The sequence below is a fragment of the Helicoverpa zea genome, chromosome 11 (genome assembly GCF_022581195.2).
Source record: "Helicoverpa zea isolate HzStark_Cry1AcR chromosome 11, ilHelZeax1.1, whole genome shotgun sequence".
Classification (NCBI taxonomy): Eukaryota; Metazoa; Arthropoda; class Insecta; order Lepidoptera; family Noctuidae; genus Helicoverpa; species Helicoverpa zea.
The window spans coordinates 2561719-2585557 of record NC_061462.1 but is presented as its reverse complement, the minus strand read 5'-3'; the positions used below and the strand labels follow the sequence as shown (position 1 = coordinate 2585557).

At 35.8% G+C, this 23839-nt stretch overlaps 1 protein-coding gene across 1 annotated transcript; it reads right to left on the bottom strand.

Moving 5' to 3' along the window:
- Positions 1 to 39: 39 nt before the first annotated feature.
- Positions 40 to 21925, bottom strand: LOC124634309 (transmembrane protein 135-like). The gene is made up of 9 exons (XM_047169842.1): positions 21456 to 21925; positions 20647 to 20777; positions 20207 to 20333; positions 16229 to 16380; positions 11900 to 12011; positions 4171 to 4323; positions 3028 to 3168; positions 2476 to 2642; positions 40 to 2092 (listed from the first exon to the last, which is right to left on the bottom strand). The coding sequence occupies exons 1-9, from the start codon at positions 21612 to 21614 to the stop codon at positions 2041 to 2043; spliced, it is 1194 nt and encodes a 397-aa protein (XP_047025798.1). The 5' UTR covers positions 21615 to 21925; the 3' UTR covers positions 40 to 2040.
- Between the last annotated feature and the right edge of the window lie 1914 nt (positions 21926 to 23839).

Genomic DNA, 23839 nt, shown 5'->3' with positions numbered 1-23839 from the left:
TGGTTTGACGCACACTATCATGAAAATAAAAAACAGGTAAAACGTATCTTTTGTTTTATTCAAAATAGGACATTTGTTTACTCTTTTCTTAATAAATTTCTTTCAGAGATACAAGGTTTATGATGCAAATCAAACATACATTTATCAAAAAAACAATATTTAATATCATCATGTAAGTCACATAATAGGAATAAATAAAATCAACCCACCACACAAATACAAAATCGGGAAGACTATTTTAAAGTGTGATTTCATTAATGTACCTACTAACTAAGCATTATATTGTACCCCTGCTTACAAGATAACATTTGAAAATTGAACCTATCTCCATTGCATAAAGTACAGAGTCGTGTGCCACCTCATAAACCGAAGGTACCACACCATCGGGGCACGTACATCGGTGATTATATTTTAGGCAATACTATGCTTAGGTTTTACAAAAACTAACATATTTACGTATGATTTATATTTTTTTCCTTAAACCATAAATTATTTTATGTTTGAACTCTTGAATTAAATGCAACCTGCACCGAAATTATCGTACGCAGTCAAAATACGACCACAGCATAATATCTATAAATAATAATTGAATAAACTTTCTACAAATCTAATGTAATAAATAATAAATTGTATCTAAGTGATATTACAATAAAAGAATTCTATAGGTAACTATGATAATTTGTGCCTAATTATAATTTCTTTTACACTTGTGAAAATTATTGTGTCACCTTAGGGATGTGAAATATGAATCATCGATTGTCGATGACTTATTTCTTTTGACCATGAACAATGTAGTGGATGAATTCATAATAAATCAAAATTAAAATAATTCTCACAAGTGTAAAAGTAAATAAATATCCTTAAACTTACTAATATTCGATGTTAATGTAACATTTCCTAGTGATTACTATTATTATCACCCAGGCACTGATTGTAAGCACTACTCTAGTTACGCGACTAAACGTCTTAATGCACTCACTTTAAGGTTCAATTTAGCTTCGGAACGCGACTCCGTATAAAAGTTGTTTGTTCTGATTTCAGAGCTCTCAAGAGCGTACTCTTGCAAATTAGCCTACATAACTTTGGATAAAGTGTGAGAATGAAAAAAAAAGATTAAAATCTGGTTAGATTAGTATTTCAAACTACCTAATTTCATATTTTAAAATATTATTTGTATTCATAATAAGTAAATATTCGCCGAGTATTTAATGTCTAATATCCTTAAAGTATCGATATATTCGATAACGATTACACTCATTACTTTTTTCATTTCATGCCTCATTAAGATTAAATTGTATTTTCCAAGCACGCCAGTAATTATTTTTAAAAAAAACGAGTATATTAACACATATTCGACGGTAAATCCGATGTTTCAATGTACATTGCGCAAATATTGCGCATACATTGCTTTTCTTATATTGAAATTATGGACCTCTACCATCAACATTCTACTTTAAATACTGTGCTCACTTATTGTATATGGAAAATTAATTACCATTATACCCCTTTTAACCTTTATACGAGTTGATACTAGCGCAGTTTGTAAATGCAGCTACATACCTATTTTTATATTCAGTAAAGTAATTGATTAATCATTAATTTGTCTGTAGTATTAAAGGATATGGTATCATTATGTCCAGCTATTTTTTAATATTTAAAAACCAACCCTTTAATGAACCTTTACCCATTTTAAAATAAACCCTGTACCGCGAAACATCCGTTTAAAATAAATCACAGACTTGCGCCTATAAATGTAGGTAACGAAAGTATTTCACATTCGAAGAAACTGGGGCCAAAGAAATATTTTGACTTACTCAATTCATTGAACTTTTTTAGTTAATCGAGTATTGCATTGACTTACTCTTCGATTAATAAATTTTAATTCAACTTAATATTAAGCACAGATTTTTCAAATATTCGAGTTTGTATAATCATTAGTATCATTCCTTATAATAAATTCCAGTAATTTCTAGCCTTTCGTAAAGTATGCCTGTCACAAAATGTTACATAAATAATAATATAATAATCAATTATCTAAATTCAAATGAATTTCAGTATTTTCTGTATAAATCCTGACTGGATTTCGTCGGCCCTGAAAGAGAAAATATTTTTTCAGATATTTTTAAAAACATTGTATCCGAAAGAGTACATAAGGAAGTGGTTGCATATTAATGCATATCGATGTATTTATCGATAATAATTTATTAATTACGATATAGGTACAAATGACTAGGTCTGTAATTTAGTGGTATTATTGAGGAGGACGCTTTTTTTTAAGACAGATTTATTGAGTTTGTATACTAATACAAGTTCGATAATTCAACACTATCCTATACTAACAAATGAATAAAAGTCAATTTATTCATTTGTTATGTTATGTTCATTAAAAAGCGTTGAAAACGACCTGCGCCTGGAAAAATATCTTACTTTTAAATCGCCTTCACTGTAATACTATTTTAATCATCGTATACTTACTTGGAACTAGTAACAGTATGCATCAGATTAATGATGTATCGTGGACACACGTCTTCATGCATCACTCGCGCATGGAACAACAGGCCTTGGCACACACAGTACAGGAGTTCCACCAGCGGCCAGTCCGCGGGGAGCATGCCTTTTTGGTACGCCCAGGAACCTAGGATCTGGAAGATTGAAAACGAATTTCGTTAAGTGATTTTACTCCTTAGTCCTTACTTATATCCCTTCAAATAAATAAAATATAGATAGGCTACTTTTTGAAAGGCACACGTCAAGCTTTACGGATCATCCAGCGGGGCCCAGCAGGGCCAAGGCCTGCCGAGGCTGCGGGATTGTTCGAAAGAGTTACCGTGGCCTGGTACATAAAAAGCCTACGAAAATACGAAGGAACTTGATGGGTTTTAATCAGTAAGAGTCTGACAAACCGTCACGCGGCTAACCCACAAGGGAGGAGTGATTTGTTGACTACCAATCAAAAAAAAGGCTTCAAGTTGTATGGCGTTTCAGTATTTGATCCTAACCTGGAAGATATCAATAAACTGTAATTACCTGTAACGATGAAGTGACAGGCGCCAACGAGATGGGTGTGGAGGGTGCTGCTCTAAACGCCAGTCCGGAGAGGAAGCCCGCCGGTAACGCGTACATTGCGCTGTCTCGTCCGTGAGCACGACACAGAAGACATACTACTAGCTGGAATGTAATGAAATTATAGGTAACTAGCCGTTCCCCGCGGTTTCACCCACGTCCCGATGTATTTTTTGCCGCCCTGGTGAGCAGAGTACATGGTGAGCAGAGCGTCTACACTTGGTATTGGTATACTCATATAAGTTATGCTACCCTGGTACATGGTGAGCAGTTGCATCGAAATTTCGTTATTGGTATACTTATACTCCGGTAAATTATGCAGTCCTAGTACTTTACTTTTGTGGCATTCCGTAAGTTGGTTTTTGTCTAATCACTCCCGTCCCGGGGAAACTTTTTCCGCAGCCGGATGGTGACAAAAACTATCCTATGTCCTTCTCCTGCCTCTAAACTACCTCCCTGCCAATTTTCAGCTAAATCGGTTCAGCCGTTCTTGAGTTATAAGTGGTGTAACTAACACGACTTTCTTTTATATATATAGAAGATAACTAGCGGTTCGGTAAAGTCAACCATTTATTTACAAAAAATGTGATAAATAAAGAACCACTCGACCGATTTTGTGCAAACTTCACTTCTACATAGTCCGAACAAAGCCTAAACATTTGGTTTGGCTAGGTGAAACCATTCTTGAGTTAACTTGTAACCATCCCCACTCCAAAATTCTTGACTTGAAATGCCAAACAAATAGTAAGTGTAGGGACTTTTCTAAATTGAATAATGATGAATTTTCGAAGTGCAAAAAGCGCATAAGTATCAGAATAAACAAAACACGCTACAAGGTCAAGTTCTAAATATAGATTATAAAAAAAACTCTACTCTTTTATGTACACGGAGACATTCGTCTCAAAAAAAAAAAAAAATTATCGTACGCCTTTTAGATATAGTGTATATATTTTAGTTTTTTTATTGTTCTACTAGGATAGTTTTCTTTTTGTGTTGTAAATATCTATTGATTTGTGAATTCTCATTAACAAGTGTTGTTATTGTATAAATCCTATTTATACTTTCCATATTAAATGTTAATTATCGTTAAAATTTCAATATACATACCCTATAAATACCAATATATCCGCCGAAGAAAACTCCTAACTTCATATGCGATAGCCTCAACGATTTCAAAGCTTTGCCCGGTGTTAATATCTTGGGTAAAATAGTTCGCAGCATCGTCATTGCACATCCAACGCCGAATAATTGTGCTGTGCCCTGGAAAAATAATATTTAGAGGTCCGATTAGCCCAGTATCTTGTCATTACAAGCCACTTGAATTTACTTGTCGGAATCTTCAGTGAACTGTAATTTTTGCTCATTTAAAACAAACCCTTATCCGACTTTCAAAGAAAGAGCTCTCCAAAATTGTGCATTTTTGTACTGTTTTTTTTTTTTCCTTTTTCATGTATATGTTACAGCCAAAGTAATAAGTCTGGATATTATATGTATTATCTAGCTATTATTTATAATATCCATATAAGACTCCAGGGAAAAAATTATAATATGAGTAATGATAGGGAGGATAACATCAATGAGGAAGGATAACATGATTCTGCTGACACCGTCACACCCAACCGCTTTGGATTTGATGTTAGCAAATATTTTACGAACCTCATCGCCAGATACAGGGGAAAAAGAGAAAGAATTTTGAGTGAATACGGGCATGGAAGTAATTTCAGACACGGTTTTATTTTTACCGCATCCGCGAGCAAACATGCTTTCGAAAAATGTTTTTTTAGTTACCTATATGACATATTGTAAGGTGCTTTGTTGATCCCAGCAGGGCCAAGGCCTGCCGGGGCTGCGGGTTGTTCGAAAGAGATACCGCGGCCCTGGTACATAAAAGACCTATGACGGAACACGACGGTTTTTAGTCAGTAAGAGTCTGACACTCCCTCACCGCTGCTAACCCACAGCGGGAGGGGTCATTTGATGATTTTTAATGTCGGAAAAAAAAAAAAAAAAGGTGCTTTGTTGATTTAACTTTTTCGCCATAATAATTATGTTTTTCAGTTATATGACAAACAGTTGAAGAATATATTGAGGAAATCTCAGCATAAATGTTTACCTCATCTGGAAAAAAACGATATACTGCTAAAGATGAACAAATTGAAAAAACAAGTGTGCAAGAATTTGAAGCCTATAAAGGGGCTATTTGAAAAAGCATTTGACACAATGAATATGTCTAGCAAATCATTACCAACTTTTCATGAAAAAAAGGACACTTTATATAAAGCAAGGAAAACATTTTTAAATGTCGAGAAACTGACTTTTCATACACTCAAAGATGTGTCTGTACCTGAAGCCTTGCTCATAATTTTTATCAGCACAAGATGGAGAAGATGATAAAATGCTGGTTTTCACTTCAAAATTATCTCGAAAAATTATAAAAGGATCGAGTAACCATTATTGGTACGGTGATGGAACATTCAAGAGTGTTCCAAAACCTTTTTACCAACTTTATACATTACACATAGATCTGAATTCTGATGTAAATACAACATCACTAGTTCCTGTCGTGTATGCACTTCTACCTGATAAAAGTAAAATGACCTACACTAGGTTTTTTCACTTGATTAGAGACGTCCTGGGGGTGACGATAAAAACATTTAAGAGCGATTATGAAATTGCAGCTATGAATGCGGTCAAAGAAGTTTTTCCACTAGCTAAAGTCAGCGGTTGTTATTATCACTACCAAAAAGCTGTTTGGAAGAAGGCTAAAGAACTAAAAGTTAACGAAACAAGTGACCACAGAAATATTATTCGGAGAGCAGCTATTCTGCCACTTCTACCATCACATTTCATCGCAGAAGGGTGGCAAATTATATCCGAAAAGATGGAAGCTACTCGTAATATGGACAATTTCCTTCAGTATTTTGAAAAGCAGTGGATCAGATTGGGGTCAACACTTCTTAGCTGTGCTGGACAACGTCATTGTACGACAAACGCACTGGAAGGATGGCACCATCGACTAAATGTTTTGATTCCAAAAGGTCCAACTTTATTTAATTTTATCCATAAACTAAAGAAAGAATCCAAACATTTTGACATACTCATGAAAAAGAATCTTTTTACAATACGACGAAAAAATCGTAGAAATAAAGATATACAATTTGACACACAGTATAATAAATTATTAGAAAAATTAAATTTCCCGAAAATTTATTTTATTAAATTTCCTCACGTCTTGGCGTAAAGCATTTATTATCCCACTTCCTAAAATTAATAACCCCAGCTCACTTAATCACTTTAGGCCTATTTCCATACTTCCCTTTCTATCCAAAATCCTTGAAGCAGTTGTTCATAAACAATTGTCATCACACATATTTAGTAACAACCTCCTTTCTAATTTCCAATCTGGTTTTCGGTCTGGTCACAGTACAGCCACTGCGTTGCTTAAGATAACCGAAGACGTTAGGGAGGGCATGGAGAGTTCAAAGGTTACTTTATTAGTTCTTATTGATTTCTCCAACGCTTTCAATATGGTTGACCATGATATTCTCCTTGCTCTCCTGTCTCGTTTTGGGGTCTCGTCGCCAGCATTGGGTTGGTTCTCCTCATATGTTCGTGGTCGCCAGCAGGTGGTTCGCACTGATCAGGGTTTATCCGATTGGTGTGATCTGGTGGCTGGTGCTCCGCAAGGCGGTATTCTTTCTCCTCTTTTATTCTCTTTATTTATTGATGCCATCACTAGCTTTAAAATGCTCTTACCATTTGTATGCCGATGACCTGCAATTATACGCACAAACTGAGGTCGGCAATCTTAATAATTGCATATCTTTAGTTAAGGCTGACTGCGAACTACTGAAGAGTGGTCTGACAAATTTGGATTAGTTGTTAGCACCGGCAAATGTCAGGCCATCCTTATAGGCAGCTCCGGTTACCTAAACCGTTTGGACACTAATTCTTTAACACCCATCGTCTTCAATAGTTCAACAATAGGCTTAACGCAACAGGTGAAGGATTTGGGGTTGCTGATTGACAGCAACTTCAGTTGGTCCAAGCAGGTTAACCAGGTAAGTCAAAGGGTTACTCTAACGCTGCGATCTCTCTACAGGTTCAAGCATTTCCTTCCTATCAGCACTAAAACTACTTTGGTACAGTCTCTTGTGCTTCCCATCATTGACTATGCTGATGTTTTTTACTCGGATCTATCTCAAGAACTTCTCAACAAAATGGATCGTCTTCTCAATAACTGCATACGCTTTATTTTCGGCCTTCGTAAATATGATCACGTTTCCTCTTTTCGTTCTCAGCTTAAATGGCTGCCTATTCGTTATAGAAGATCCCTTAGATCTCTCTGTATGCTCTTCTCTATTCTTAACGATCCCTGTGCTCCTGATTATCTTCAAAATTATTTTAAGTTATTGGGCAGTTCTCATAGCCGTAACCTGCGTTCCTCTGAAAATTTGTTGCTCGAAATTCCATGTCACCGCACCGGATTTATGGCTAATTCTTTTGCTGTATCAGCAATTAAACTCTGGAACGCTCTTCCCCTTGACATAAAAAAGGCACCCAGTAAGTATTCCTTTAAGCGTAAAGTTCGCCATCATTATTTAAACTCTTTACCTAATTGAGTCGTCGTCACTCTTATTGATTTTATATTTTATTTTTATGTTGTAATATATATACATTATGTATTGAGTATTTATGTATTGTATCATGTTTTTATTCCTATCGTTTCATGACTTTCTCTTTTTTTTTGTACTACCTATTTATTTTCTCCCTTTAACCCGATCGTTGACTGGTAGAGAATGCCTTGAGGCATTAAGTCCGCCAATGTACCTATTTTGTACATAAAGTATAAATAAATACAATAAATAAATTATGATTATTATGGCGATAAAGTGTTAAATTTACAAAGCACCTTACAATGTGTCAAAAACAAAAAAAATACAACATTATAATAATAGTTGGTAATAAATTATCTTTTGAAAAAAAAATATTCAACAGATATTTTTTTGGCTTTTAATTTTTCTAATAATTTATTATACTGTGTGTCAAATTGTATATCTTTATTTCTACGATTTTTTCGTCGTATTGTAAAAAGATTCTTTTTCATGAGTATGTCAAAATGTTTGGATTCTTTCTTTAGTTTATGGATAAAATTAAATAAAGTTGGACCTTTTGGAATCAAAACATTTAGTCGATGGTGCCATCCTTCCAGTGCGTTTGTCGTACAATGACGTTGTCCAGCACAGCTAAGAAGTGTTGACCCCAATCTGATCCACTGCTTTTCAAAATACTGAAGGAAATTGTCCATATTACGAGTAGCTTCCATCTTTTCGGATATAATTTGCCACCCTTCTGCGATGAAACGTGATGGTAGAAGTGGCAGAATAGCTGCTCTCCGAATAATATTTCTGTGGTCACTTGTTTCGTTAACTTTTAGTTCTTTAGCCTTCTTCCAAACAGCTTTTTGGTAGTGATAATAACAACCGCTGACTTTAACTAGTGGAAAAACTTCTTTGACCGCATTCATAGCTGCAATTTCATAATCGCTCTTAAATGTTTTTATCGTCACCCCCAGGACGTCTCTAATCAAGTGAAAAAACCTAGTGTAGGTCATTTTACTTTTATCAGGTAGAAGTGCATACACGACAGGAACTAGTGATGTTGTATTTATGTTATGGACCATGTGATTAATTCGGGCATTATTAATAATGCCCGAGCATTATGAATAATGTCTAGCTTTATCGGGCCAAGTGATTAATAACTATCTTAACTTCATTATTTATCACATTGCACGGGCATTATTATATTGCTACATGACAGTTGGGCAATTTGATAATAAAGCAAAAAATTGAAGTTAGTGACGAAAACGTATCCCACGTAACAGTTGCCCGGGTAACTGGGTTGAGGAGGTCAGATAGGGCAGTCGCTCCTTGTAAAGGACTGGTACTCAGCTACATCCGGTTAGACTGGAAGCCGACCCCAACATAGTTTGGGAAAAAGGCTCGGAGGATGATGTGACGAAAACGTATCGCTGCAAAACCGACTCCACGTAGTCTTGTCTGTCCTACCCCTAGAGTGCAATTCAAAACCGCGTAAGTGTGGAGGGGCGAGGCGGCCTGCGAGCTGAGGCGCAGGTAGTTTTAACGCTCGCCGACGCGGCTGAGGCTGGCCGGCTGAGCCGGCCAGCAAGCCGAAGCTGCGGCGGTGAGCGTGAAAACCATCTGCGACGATAAGCTCGCATGGGACCGCCGGAGCCCCGCAGCACCGGAGCCGTGACAGAAGCCATGCTTGCTGCATGTTGCTTGCTTACATTTTAAACGTACTGAGTTAAAAAATTAGAAGCTAAATAAATAAATTTTATGATGTCATTTAATAGTATTTTAGAAGTTTACTGTTAGAACGCATGCTACAAATCACGCGGAGTTGTATTTAGAGCGGTTTACTTAGAAGATAACGAGTGGCTGAGATAGTATTATTTAGATGCTCGTTAATTGTGGCTGACTTAGTAATTTAGAAGGCAACATACATTATTCGGGGCGAATAATTATATTAAAAAGGAGCCTGTTTAATAAGCACCCTTTAAATATGACTTTCCTTAACTTTTAAATGCAAAAACTAGTGGATTTTTAAGGCAGAAGTCCTTCATAATTAATCCAAATCATGAGGCTGATTATTTAAGTGGTTTAATATTTAGTTTATTTTAAATTAAATGGCAATAACAATAAAAAATTAAATATATAAATATGTTATTACTTTGCTTGTATTACTTTGCCCAAAAGGTCACGGGCAATATGTATAGTGCCCGGTCAATTTGATTATTTGAATAATTATTATCAAATTGCGCTCTCATATTGGGCATTTTTCATAATGACCGGGCATTATGTATACTGCTCAATTTATCACTTGGTCCATAACATTTACATCAGAATTCAGATCTATGTGTAATGTATAAAGTTGGTAAAAAGGTTTTGGAACACTCTTGAATGTTCCATCACCGTACCAATAATGGTTACTCGATCCTTTTATAATTTTTCGAGATAATTTTGAAGTGAAAACCAGCATTTTATCATCTTCTCCATCTTGTGCTGATAAAAATTATGAGCAAGGCTTTCAGGTACAGACACATCTTTGAGTGTATGAAAAGTCAGTTTCTCGACATTTAAAAATGTTTTCCTTGCTTTATATAAAGTGTCCTTTTTTTCATGAAAAGTTGGTAATGATTTGCTAGACATATTCATTGTGTCAAATGCTTTTTCAAATAGCCCCTTTATAGGCTTCAAATTCTTGCACACTTGTTTTTTCAATTTGTTCATCTTTAGCAGTATATCGTTTTTTTCCAGATGAGGTAAACATTTATGCTGAGATTTCCTCAATATATTCTTCAACTGTTTGTCCACCGTAACCGAGCCACTACACTCGTTTTTGTTGACACATCGCCAGAACGAACTTCCGTTTTTGTTTAATCGCTTAGTTTTGTTCAATCTATGCCCATCGTACAATAAAGTATCATTACCTCTTTGATTCTTAGTAATTATAATGTGTTCTTCCATTTTTCTCATAAAATAACCTACTTCTTCTATAAACAGAAATTTATGAACGAAGATATAAATGACGGTGAATTTAACAAATAGATTATTATCCACTCACAACTACCCGCACTTATAAAAAATATTACTCGGCGTTCCGTTTTATGCTTTAGTTGCATAAATTATTGTTATCACCACGATGAATGAAACTATTTTTAAAATAATAATAGGTAAGGTTATTTCATGAGAAAAATGGAAGAACGCATTATAATTACTAAGAATAATTTCGTTTTGGCGATGTGTCAATAAAAACGAGTGTATGGGGTCGGTTACTGTGGATAAACAGTTGAAGAAAATATTGAGGAAATCTCAGCATAAATGTTTAAACTGTATGTATGCATGTAATTTAACTCATGGCAGGAGTTGGTAAAAGTTGGCCATTTGAAGAATTAGCCATTTTACGAATTAGTCCTTTTACGAATGAGTCCACTTACGAATTAGGCATTTTACTACTTTGTTTTTTTGAGAATTAGCCATTTCGCGAATTAGTCCTTTTGAGAACTAGTCCATTCACGAATTGGCCCTTCTAAGAATTGGGTGCCATTTTGCGAATTAGGCATTATACGACTAAACGGAGGCAATAGGCAGCGGCGATCTCTCGTGCCCGGCCCTGGTTCAAGCCACAGTCCGGGGTGAGAGGTAATGGGATACCATCGTCTCATGCAGACGCTAGAGAAGTTAACTCCTCTCATCCCAGCTGCTGCCATAGACGTGAAAGACACCTCTCCCGGCCATCGTAGGCGTGGGTCTGTGTGCGGTGAGTTTCGGGTGGCTCATCGTCCTTCTGTCTCTTAGAAGACACGGGCCCGTCTCGGCAGCGCGCGTTGTTCCACGTGCTCCACGAAGAGATTCAGCAAACCTCATTGGGTTTAAGTCACTAATAGTCCGACACTCCTTCACGCTGCTAACCAGCGGGAGGAATCATTTGATGATTTATTATAAAAAAGTCGACAATAACTTAAACCGTTTTTAAGAATCAGTCAGTAGTAAGTTGGTTCTACCATATTTTTTACTTTGGCTAACTTTGACCAGCTATTATAATTGATATCTAGATAAAGTGATTAATTTATCAAATTGTCAAGCCAATTTGGGTATTATATACAATGACCAGTAATTATGTATAATATTGATTTAATCACTATGGCTGTAACATATATATTGTATATATATATTGTATTTTTGACAACACCAAATAAATAATGTTATAATAAGGCAGACCGAAGTTTGACTTGAGTGTATTCAGTAAATACCTTTAAAATATAATGTATGCATGGTCCTTTATGGGGACACGCAGGACTTCTACCTTCGATTCCCATTACAGGCTCACCAACTTCTTTGGAAACCCGAGGAGGTGTGAAGAACCTTTAATGAACATTATCTTTATTTAAAGTTTTACAACATTTAAATTAAGTAGCTCCATGTAAAACACTGGTACTCAGCTGCTTCTAGTAAGACTGGAAGCCGACCCCAACATAGTTGGGAAAAGTAGGCGTAGAAGAAATACATATTTAAATTCAATTAATATTATTCAAAAGAGTAAAATGCGATGCATATAATATTTTAAAATTATACCATATCTTTCACAATATTATACAGTTATTAACACCGTCATAGCTATTAATGAACAAAGACTAATTGTAACAAAAGCATTTCAAATCATCAATGACCAATTCAAATTAGTACAGAGACAATTAATTCCAATGTATATGTCACCGTAAGATTACAAACATCGTTAGATTACAATCTATCTCGAGAGATTGTAAACTGTCGAATTATTGTAAACCGTAACACCTGATTGCAATTTAACGCATTATTTTTCGCTATATTATAATCTATCGATGAGAAATTGTCAAATTGTCAACTGTCCGAAAGCTCTCCCTGATTGGTCAGTCTTTTTGTAAGATCGAGAGCGATGTAGAGCGGTCAAATTGTCAACTGGCGTAGAACGGAATGCATCTTGCGCGCTGATTGGTAGAACGTCAAAAAAGACAATGTTCTTTGCAACTCCCGGTGTCACAGCTCTTTGACGTGCAAAAATAAGTGACGGTTTAATTTTTTATAAAATCAAAAATTGTACTTAATTTTTAAGACTCAAATTACACACAATTAAAAATTGTATTAAAAATTGAAGTTAGTGACGAAAACGAATCGCTGCAAAACCGACTCCACGTAGTCTTGTCTGCCCTACCCCTAGAGTGCAATTCAAAACCGCGTAGGCGCGGAGGGGCGAGGCGGCCTGCGAGCTGAGGCGCAGGTAGTTTCAGCGCTCGCCGCCGCGGCTGAGGCTGGCCGGCTCCGCCGGCCAGCAAGCCGAAGCTGCGGTGGTGAGCGTGAAAACCATCTGCGACGATAAGCTCGCATGGGACCGCCGGAGCCCCGCAGCGCCGGAGCCGTGACAGAAGTTATGCTTGCTGCATGTTGCATGCTTACTTCCATGCTGGGTCAATTAATATGGGATGTGTTATATTTTAAACAAAAAACTCAGTAGGTACGAGTTAAAAAATTAGAAGGTAAATAAATATTTTTATGATGTCATTTAATAGTATTTAAGAAGTTTACTGTTAGAATGCATGCTACAAAGGACATTGTTCAATTTTGGCCTAAGAACCGATGTGAATATAAATTATACTATAATTTTTATTTATTTTTATATTGTTTGAAACATATTTTAGTATTCCACGGACACTTCAAATAAAAAAATTCCAAATAAAAAGTAGGGTCACAATTATTGATGCCTTATAAAATGTTTCCGTCGGCCAGTGCTGCCAGTTTCGGAAGTTTTCGGGATTTCGGTAAATACGGATCGAATTGAGAACCTCCTTTCCGAAGTCGGTTATTAAAATTAGTTGCTAACACTTTATTCATTTAAATACCTAAACTGACTAGCTAGAAAAAAACTAGTATTTGTATAATGTTTTAAGATGGTTTTGAGCGAAATCGCGAATTTCTAGCTTGGCACTCGAGTAGGATTATAGTTTTCGTAATTGGCAACACTGGTGTACTTCAGTCAGTTTGCTAGAAGTCAGTTTGATAGCTTTGCGACTATCGTTTCTTTTGTGATTTTCTATGCGTTTCATGGTTTTATTCTAACAACTTTGGCTTGATTACGGACTCCGATTAGATTGCGTACTTGGTAGACTCGGCTTTGTGTGAAGAACTGGATTTTACTAGCATTTTCGGATATTGCTCTGTCTGTGATCGAATTTAGTTATATTATAATTACAACAATGGATGCAGAATATAGTATATTGTATAAATTGTGGATCTGCTGGAGGTTCTTTGGTATTAGAAAACGAAGATATACTTCGTTGCATACAACAATGGACCGTTCCCCGTATGGTAAGTGGTCTACGAAAGTGTTTTTCTAATTTTGATAAGAATGTTACTACCTACTTATGTTTTCATAAGCACACAATTTCTCGGTTTTCAAATCAATTGCCACAATTGCAAGTTACTTGATATTTACTAATGTTTTTTGTATTTATTATTACAGGTTGAAACTCATGACCTTATATGTACGACGTGTTGGTCTCAAGCAGTCGAGCATAATAAGATGCAATGCACTGTTGGACGCAATTGTGTACTTTGTAAGAAGCTCCTACCATCAGGCATACTGTTGCAATTGTATCTTTGGGCGTAGAACAGTGGGCTGTTGTGCCCACATAATGACTATTATCTGGTATTTAAGCTGGGCGAGATACCAAAACTCAATTGAACCCCCTGCTCAGTTCTTAGATAATATATTATTGAGAAATATTGATGATTAAAAACCTTTAATTGAATATAAATATTGTTTTTATTGCACATCCTCGAAAACCTCTTTCATTGTTATTGGTAAACCTTACTTTAACTGTTAAATTATTTTGTGTGGTAATGACATTTTTAGTATGGTCTGTACCTTCTTGGTAATAGACCGCGGGTTCGATTCCCGCCTTATGGCATGTAGATAGCTAGGTAACTGTCTAATATAAAAGTAGTATCAATCATTTAAATAAATAATTCTCTATCGTAATAATATCGATATTTTATGAATTGTGGTGAATGGAACTCTTCCATTTTGGATACGTTTTATCACAAATCCAAAGTGGATTCACTATATATTAAGAAACGTAACGTTGAAAGCAAAAGCGTTTAGGTAGTTGTTTTTCATAAAAATTCTAAGCATTTATGAAAACTAGTCACACGCCCCGTCTTCGCACGGTGGCAATATAAAACCTTGGTGTTAACCTTCCTCTTGACCTACTCTATCTATTAAAAAAAATAAAAAAAAATCGCACCCAAATCCATCGCGTAGTTTTAAAGATCTAAAGCATTCATAGGGACAGACAGAAAATGCAACTTTATAAAATGATCATTGTCAAAGAATTATCTTAAACTTGACTATTTACTATCTCTTTTCCTAGTATCTAGTAGAGTAGTCTTTTCCTAGATCTAGAAGAGAACATATAGAGCTGTACATAGTATTGTTGATATTTTGTATAGTGTAGTTTGATAACACTACTCTGATATTTCACGCAAGCTTGGTTATTTTTTATTTATAACCTCAAAATATTAACTTTTTTCGTAATTATTTTAGTTTCCTGAAGTGTCCGTTCGTGAAAACTTATTTCATAGGATTCCATATAATTTTAAGAGTTTATAGAAGTCACTTTCCATTCAAACGGTTCTTAGGCAGAACATGTATGGAGCCGGAACAATGTCCTTTAGATGCAAAAAAATAACCATCATGCTGAGTTGTATTTAGAGTGGAAGATAACTCGTGGCTAAGATAGTATTATTTAGATGCTCGACGCTTTATTAATTGTGGCTGACTTAGTAATTTAGAAGGCAACATACATTTTTGGGGGCGAATAATGATATTAAAAAGAAGCCTGTTTAATTAGCACCCCTTTTATTTTATTTTTAAATATTAGTTTGTATTTGAAGACAAAATACCTAACTGTATTTTTATAAGAGTTATTTTTATATAAATTTAATACTTGAAGAATTTTTGAAGAGTATTTATTTTATTTAACTGACACCTCTATTTCATTCCTAACTCTACGGGAACTCCATGGGAACAGAACGGCTGGTCGTGATTGGTCGATCTTACAAAAAGACTGACCAATCAGAGAGAGCTTTCGGACAGTTGACAATTTGACAATTTCTCATCGATAGATTATAATATAGCGAAAAATAATGCGTTAAATTGCAATCAGATGTTACGGTTCACAATAATTCGACAGTTTACAATCTCTCGAGATAGATTGTAATCTAACGATGTTTGTAATCTTACGGTAACATATACGAGAGAATGTGACCCAAACAAAACAATAACACTAACAAAAGTTAAATGTTATTTGACCGCTGTATCACAGTTTTAACATACTCTTGTTAACAGTTGTGAAGCAAAGTACTAACGTTCGTAACAATGTCACTCACACAAACATGTGCTCGATGCACGAAACTCAGTACTGACAGCACCGATAGCGCCGGTAAAAGCTCGTCGATGCACATGCGTGTGTGAGTTCCATGTATGCTAACGTTAGTATGTACCTTCACAACTGTACATCTTTATTCTGTGGCAGTGTCATACATACCAAAACAAAGGCGTGCGTTTCTCGCTGTTTCTGTCTAACCGCATAAGATAGAAGAAGACTGCACTACCCAGCATGAAAATGAGCGTCTCTTTGCCCGGAGACCGCCGGAGCCAACCTTTCATTTCTAATGTCCGCACCCAGTATTCGAATACCTGTAATAAAAGCAAGAACTTGTAGTTTTGAGGGTCAAAATTCGAAAAATTTCTAATTTTAAATTAAAATAGCCGACGGTTAAAAATAAATTGCTAAGACAATGGCAAACTCAGAGCATTTTTTATTATTTTTAACCACCTTCAAAAAAAGAAAGTTCCCAGTTTGACCTGTCTGTATTTTTGTGCAAGATTATCTGACGTTTGGCTGAACAAATCGATTTTGAAGGAGAAGGTTTAACCCCTCGTATGCCGTAGATATACGCGAGATATAATTGATTTTCTATTGTTCTCTAATTAGCGGCATTCAAGAGGTTTAGGTACCTATACAAGTATTTGAAGTCGGATTTATTTTTTGTAAAAGATTTTATTCGATCAAAAAGGTTCCTGGAAACTTCTTCTTATATCCCATACCGTACCATCAATTTTGACGTTGAAAAAGCAGCGTCTACTTCACGAAAGTTGCTTCGGCGCTTGTCTCTGGCGCCTTGTATAACGCCATAAATTAAAATTACATCATCAAAATAAACCGGCACAACTTATGAACGGACTTTTTCTTTTTCCATAAAGCAGGTCAAAGTCTACTGAGATTGTAAACCAGTTAATGCTCACTTAAATATTATGATATTATGTTATTGAATAGCTATGAACACACAAATTAATTACATGTTGAGAAAACGCTAAAGAACCTTCATTTTACTAACGGAGATTTTGTAACTATCTCGAGTTATGTATCAGAATTAACGATATAGTAACACTAGCAATTGTTAGCGTCAGGACCGCCGTCACAATTCTCCGATCCTCTCGAAATACATATAGAGAGTTGCTACCTAATTGCTACCAGCTACCATTAGTTGCTACCAATTGCTACCCTCGTGGTTTTGAAGATATTCAGCATCCAAAGGTGACAGCCATTCTGATATCAGGATGGCTGTCACTTTTCCCAGTGTGAAGAAACGGCGCAAAAGTATTGAGTTTTTTTTTCACCCAGAGTTGCTACCTAATTGCTACCCTCCAGAATTAAATTTTGGGCCACAACGATTCCCTGGATAAAAAGATATTTAAAAAATGAGTTTTTACGCCCTGCCAAATTAAATTAGCAAGCAGTCAGTTAATACAAATGAGTACTTTTGACGTAGGCGCTATCTATTATAATCCGACAGCTGATATAAATGCGGCCGAAAAGTGAACTAAAGCAAGCCGCCATCTTTGAACATCATTTTTGATTAGGTGTATTTATAAATGTTACCTGTTGACTGAAATTTCCCGAAATGCATGAAAAAAGTATTTATTATAATTACCTCAGCCTTCGATTGTTAACACGAAATAATTCAAAATTTATTAAATCATGTCAGGGTGTGATATACACTCTTTTGCAAAAAAAGCGGGCACCTATGCGAAATCTTAGTTTTAAGGACTTTATGTGTGTTTCAAAGGGTTGTAATGATTGTAGTATGTTTCTAGCATCAAAAAGGTTAGCCAAGCATGCGTGAGAGTGTATTCTAAATTTGAATATTTTAAAATTGCTAAAAAAATTGTAAACCTTGTTTTGGACTAATCGCTTGCAGAATGTTCGTCGGTGTTTTGAATTTTTTTTAGTCCTTAAAACTAAGATTTCGTATGGGCGCTTTTTTTGCAAAAGAGTCTATTTTAAGTCGGTGACTGAAATAAAAATATTTTTTAATAAAATCAATATTGTTTTACTGTGACCAAATCAGGTCATGTTTTACGTAGAGTTGGGTATGATTTTTACACGACCGGCCTTACTGGATGTTTTCGTGTTAACAATCGAAGGCTGAGGTTATTATAATAAATACTTTTTTCATGCATTTCGGGAAATTTCATTTAACAGGTAACATTTATAAATACACCTAATCAAAAATGATGTTCAAAGATGGCGGCTTGCTTTAGTTCACTTTTCGGCCGCATTTATATCAGCTGTCGGATTATAATAGATAGCGCCTACGTCAAAAGTACTCATTTGTATTAACTGACAGCTTGCTAATTTAATTTGGCAGGGCGTAAAAACTCATTTTTTAAATATCTTTTTATCCAGGAAATCTTTGTGGCCCAAAATTTAATTCTGGAGGGTAGCAATTAGGTAGCAACTCTGGGTGAAAAAAAAAACTCAATACTTTTGCGCCGTTTCTTCACACTGGGAAAAGTGACAGCCATCCTGATATCAGAATGGCTGTCACCTTTGGATGCTAAATATCTTCAAAACCACGAGGGTAGCAATTGGTAGCAACTAATGGTAGCTGGTAGCAATTAGGTAGCAACTCTCTATATGTATTTCGAGAGGATCGGAGAATTGTGACGGCGCTCCTGACGCTAACTAGCAATTGCTAGGGGACAAGGGCGTATAGGGCCCCGCAAGTCCTGGGCTTTAGATCCCTCGCGCAAAAGAGCTGACTTAAATTTTCACTGTTTTGCTATTAGTTCACGTTAGGTTAGTAGGAAGATATTTTTTTTACGGAATTAAGGGACCTGCTACGAGCCCCGTGCTAGTCTTGCTGTGGGCCTAGCTCTGTTATTTCTAAAGGCCCCGAGCCTGCTTAATCCAGCACTGTTATCTAGATGCGATAATGAAATTGCCGCCATAGGTGTTGACAAAAATGCATTACATTACATACTCTCACAAGGCCATGCCAGTATATAATTCGTAAGTACCAAGATCATAGTTCTTTTTGTACTAATAATTAACCAGTTTGTTCCATAAATTAATCTTGCAATGGCGTCATAACTTTTTAATGTTAAAACTGTAGGTACTGTTAATAAATACAAAACTTGTTTTTCTGTTTGTCAATTTAGAAACGCGGTTTAGAAACTAAATAACATTTGATTTGCTGTTTTCTACCGATACTTAAATGTCAACATTTAGTTTAGATTTTTGACATTCTAATTTATGTTTATCGGTACGTAAATTAGAAATACGAAAGTCAGGTGTTGACCCCAAGTGGTGAAAATTAATTTTAAAAGATTGAAAGTGCAAGGAGTAAAGAAGGTTGATTTATTCGTTAAGTTTTGTGAGTAAAAATAGCGGAGAAACAGCTACTGAAAATAATTTATGCGCCAGTTTGTCCCACAATACCTACAATTTTATAGCCATTTAATAGAATGCCATCTGCATTCCATAGTTTTTCAAGTACATCTATGATTACGAATAATACCACTCGAAAGATTAATATCATGTGTTTGCATCTGTTTAATTTCATTTTGTTAAAATCGAATCATTATTCTATTACTTGTTTTATTGTTTAAACAATAGGAAAATATATTCACAAGGATTTTATGTGAACAAATACCTAAAGAAGTTGGTTGAAGAGATTAGCCAAACCAAAAAATACTTTTGGACGAACTGGGGTTTTGCAGAATGACGTGTTTCAATTTTAAATATTACCCAAAGAAAATAAAATTATCTAGTATGAATTTATATTTTTATTGATACTAATCGGACATTTAAATTTTTGAACAGGATTTCTTTGCACATGAGGGTTTTTTGGGACCATTTTCTTACCATCTTTTTCGTAATCACAGATATTTATATACAGATATCTGACTACAGGAATTACTTTGCATGTAGGTACCTATTGGAAATCATGGAACGATCTTATATGAAACAAACCGCTTTCTCACGGTTTCTGAGTTGCGTGGGAACGACTGCCTGCACCAGAATAAAATATAGCCTTTGTTACTCGGGGAGTATGTTCTTTACAACAGTTTTTTTTTTTCAAGTTTTTAAAATCAGTTCAATAGTTTTGGAGCCTTTTGAGTACAACCAAAAAAAAATCCTCTTCATTATATTAGTACAGATTAGATATACACTTACCAGGTTTACAAATAGGTTGACAACCAGTACTCTTCTGTATGGGGGCTCGAAGTATATGGCGAGTCCACTGACTGTGCATGGTAGCAGCACTGTTGTGTAGTACGAGAACTCACTGAAGAAAAGTCTCCTGAAAAATATTACTTTGATTATGATGTTATACATATGTAACTATTATTTTGTAATGAAATGGGATGTAATAACTTTTTTCTCTTATGTACTTCTTTAATGTACAAACTTTTGGAGCATGATTATAGTGTATATCTAAATATTGAATTCCCTGTTGAAATTGACTCCCTGTTGAATTAAAAAATTCATTAAGATTTTAACCGTTATCTTCTGAAGATAAATCAAAAACCGAAAAAAATAATAAATAACTTTTAATGAGAAGGATTTTTTCGTGGAAAACTGAACACAAAAGACGTATGTGATATTACAATTACCTGAATATACAGTTTAATGTAACAAATGAGCTTCCCACTGTGAGACCAAATACACCAGATTTTAAATATAACTTGAATTGTTCTATCATTTCCTTTTTACCTAGCTTTTTTCCTCTCATTAATATTTGTACCTGGAACAAGATTGTATTTATTAACTATTTAATTGCAAAATATACAAGATACACTGCAAGATATTTTTAATATCAAGATTTTTTGGTCACTTAGAAAAATATTGCAGAATACATACAGAAATAATATTATTGTTATTTTAACTAAGTAATGATATTTTTTCATAGAAACATAACACAGCAATATTGTGTGGGTTCATCTTGTTTTTCCTAACAATTATATGCAATAATTTATGAACTTGATCTACATGAAGGACAAGGAAATAAAACTATTAGATAAATTAAGTGCTGTATGAGGAAAATTGTTCAATATTCTATAAATCTATTAAATATTATTTTTTTCTGTTGCAAAGTCTTAATATAACTCTAATAAGATTCCATCTAAACTATGGAAGCAATTTAATATGAAATTATTAGTTACACAGGCATTTATTTAAATTCATCTAATCTGCAAGATAAAGTTCAAAGAGCAACATTTAGCTAAATAATGATACATCATTATTTTTAATCACACTTCAATACCAAAACCTTTATGATCTAACTTAATACAGCAGTTGGTTTAAATGCTGCATTATTTATTCACGTACCTAATATTATTTTTATTTCATATTAGATGGTAGTTTTTGTTTGTATATTAACAATGTATTTTAATCCCAAAATAAATGCTGCTCAAATACTTACAAGGTAGATCATGGCATAGAATTTATAGCTGCCTTTAGTGCAGCTGATCAGCATGGTTCTAGTGGCATCCGAACACCGATATGTCCATGGATGTATCAGCTCATGGCACTTACAACTACTGCAGGCAGTCTCAAACCACAGTTTACTAGCCTCAACCATTTTCAATAACTACACAACTAACTGCCAATTAAATGAACACTATACTCGGAAGACGCATGTGCTTTATAAATTAATAGCGACTAATTCACTCCACTTGAAAAATTATAACTCTGTACGAGTAATAATGCGCGCGTCATAAAACTAACGAGTGCTTTGATGTATGAAGTTCATACGCTTACGAACTCATGTGGACGAAATCAAATTTAAACGTGTGCGATATTCGCTTAACTATTTACAACTTCACAAAACTTACAATTACTTACAAAGAAAACGGGTTTATAAAAAAAACTACGATACGCATACGACACGACACAACTGACAGTTGACAGAAAATTGACAATGACATTGACAATTTGGAAACAGATTATCCTCGTGTGGAATATTTATGCGGATTCTCGCCACAGAGTGTCTTTGGTTAGCACGTGTGCCTAGAATTTTCAGCTGTTTTAAGTGTTTTGGTGAACTTTTGTGACTTAGTTTTGTGTTTGTGTGTTGTCTTTTTGTTTGTTACCAGTGGTGTGTTGTTATTTCGGTAACTAACCAGTTTTTTACAAGCATAATGGATCAAAATAAACCCCCCGATCCCGATCCTCCCGACATCTCTGCATATGCTCCACTTTCCCCCAACTATCCGCTTTCCCAACTCGCTGATGTTGCTTGCAGCATCGCGGACTCCCAGACCCTATCAACCTCGAATACCAGGAAACGCTCCGGAGATGATGCCAACATTGGCGTGTCAACCCCGCCATCAAAACAACAAAGAAACCTAGTTGGCCGCAGCAGGTACTCTGCTACTGATAAGGCACCTTTTATCGTTCATGTCTCTCGATTGGAGCCCCAGCCTAACGCCGGTACCTCTCTACACCCTGTTACTTTCGGAATATTCCTACAAAAACATAACATTACCAATGTTGTCCGTGATGGTGTTAAAAAAGTTGGTAGGAACCGTGTGTCTGTAGAGTTTAAATCCCCTCAGGATGCAAACTCATTTATTATCAACAGCATTTTACATAAGAACTGCTATGTTGCCTCTATCCCCACTTTTAATATAACTAGGATGGGTGTTGTGACTGGTGTTCCCACAGATTTAAATGAAGAGGAAGCCCAAAAATACTTGCAGGTCCCTTCAGGTTGTGGTGAAATCCTGAAAGTTCGTCGCATAAGCAGGAAAGTAGTTATTGATGGAGTGACTGTATTCAAGGCAACAGAGACATGTGTACTTACCTTTGATGGCCAAGTATTACCTCAAAGAGTATTTTGTTGTTACACCTCCCTTCCGGTTCAGCAATATGTTTATCCCACCATCCAGTGCCGTAAGTGCTGCAGGTTTGGTCATGTGGAACTAGTGTGTCGGTCCAAGCCTCGCTGCAGTAAGTGCGGCCATGATCACCCTGGTGATGGTTGCAGCACTTCTGAGGCGGAGGCATTCTGTGTGCTCTGCTCGGGGAATCATTTTGCAAATAGCAAATCATGCCCCGAGTTGGGTAGACAGAAGGCCATTAAGACGGTTATGGCTGAGAAGTCCCTTTCATATGCTGAAGCTAGCAAATCTGTCCCACTTACTTCTCGCAATTATGCTAATGCTGCAAAAGCTATTCCCGTCCCCACTCAGTCATACCGCAAAACTGTTTTCCTTAAGCCAAAGACCCATGCCCCTCTATCTCCCTCTTATGATAAAGCTGCCCATCAGCAGATTATTAACTCCCCTGCACCTTCACAGCCTGATGGCTGCGCTCTGAATAACCCATTCATTGATAGTAATGTTTCCTCAATAATAGATATACTTATTAAACTTCTTTCTACAATTCTATCCACCAATAATACCCAATTACCGTCCAACGTTGCCTACCAACTAACTAACCTTTTATCAAATATTAGAAATGGCGCCTCGCCAAGTATTCCTTCAATGGAATGTGAGGAGCGTGTGGCATAAAAAGCACGACCTCATATTCCTCCTCAATAAATTCAAGCCTCTGGCTTGCTCTGTAGCTGAGACTTGGCTCACCCCGAGTCTCAGTTTTAATTTACCACTATTTAATATTCTCAGATGTGACAGATCTGATGGCTATGGAGGGTCGGCTCTCCTTGTTAATAATCGTGTCCCCCTCTCCACCTTGACTCTTCCGGTTCTGGATGGTGATATGAATATAGTTGCGTGTAGAATTGAGGGTATCACTGTTTTATCCGTGTATATTTCCCATCCTCAGCGTAGGTTTTTAACCACC

Excerpts from the sequence above, each read along its gene's own strand:
- LOC124634309 (XM_047169842.1), bottom strand. The coding sequence starts at position 21,614 with ATGGTTGAGGCTAGTAAACTGTGGTTTGAGACTGCCTGCAGTAGTTGT. Across the intron at positions 20,778-21,455 it reads TCTATGCCATGATCTACCTT|GTACAAATATTAATGAGAGG; the intron begins GTAAGTATTTGA and ends ATCTTGTTCCAG. Across the intron at positions 4,324-11,899 it reads GCATACATTATATTTTAAAG|GGCACAGCACAATTATTCGG; the intron begins GTATTTACTGAA and ends TTATTTTTCCAG.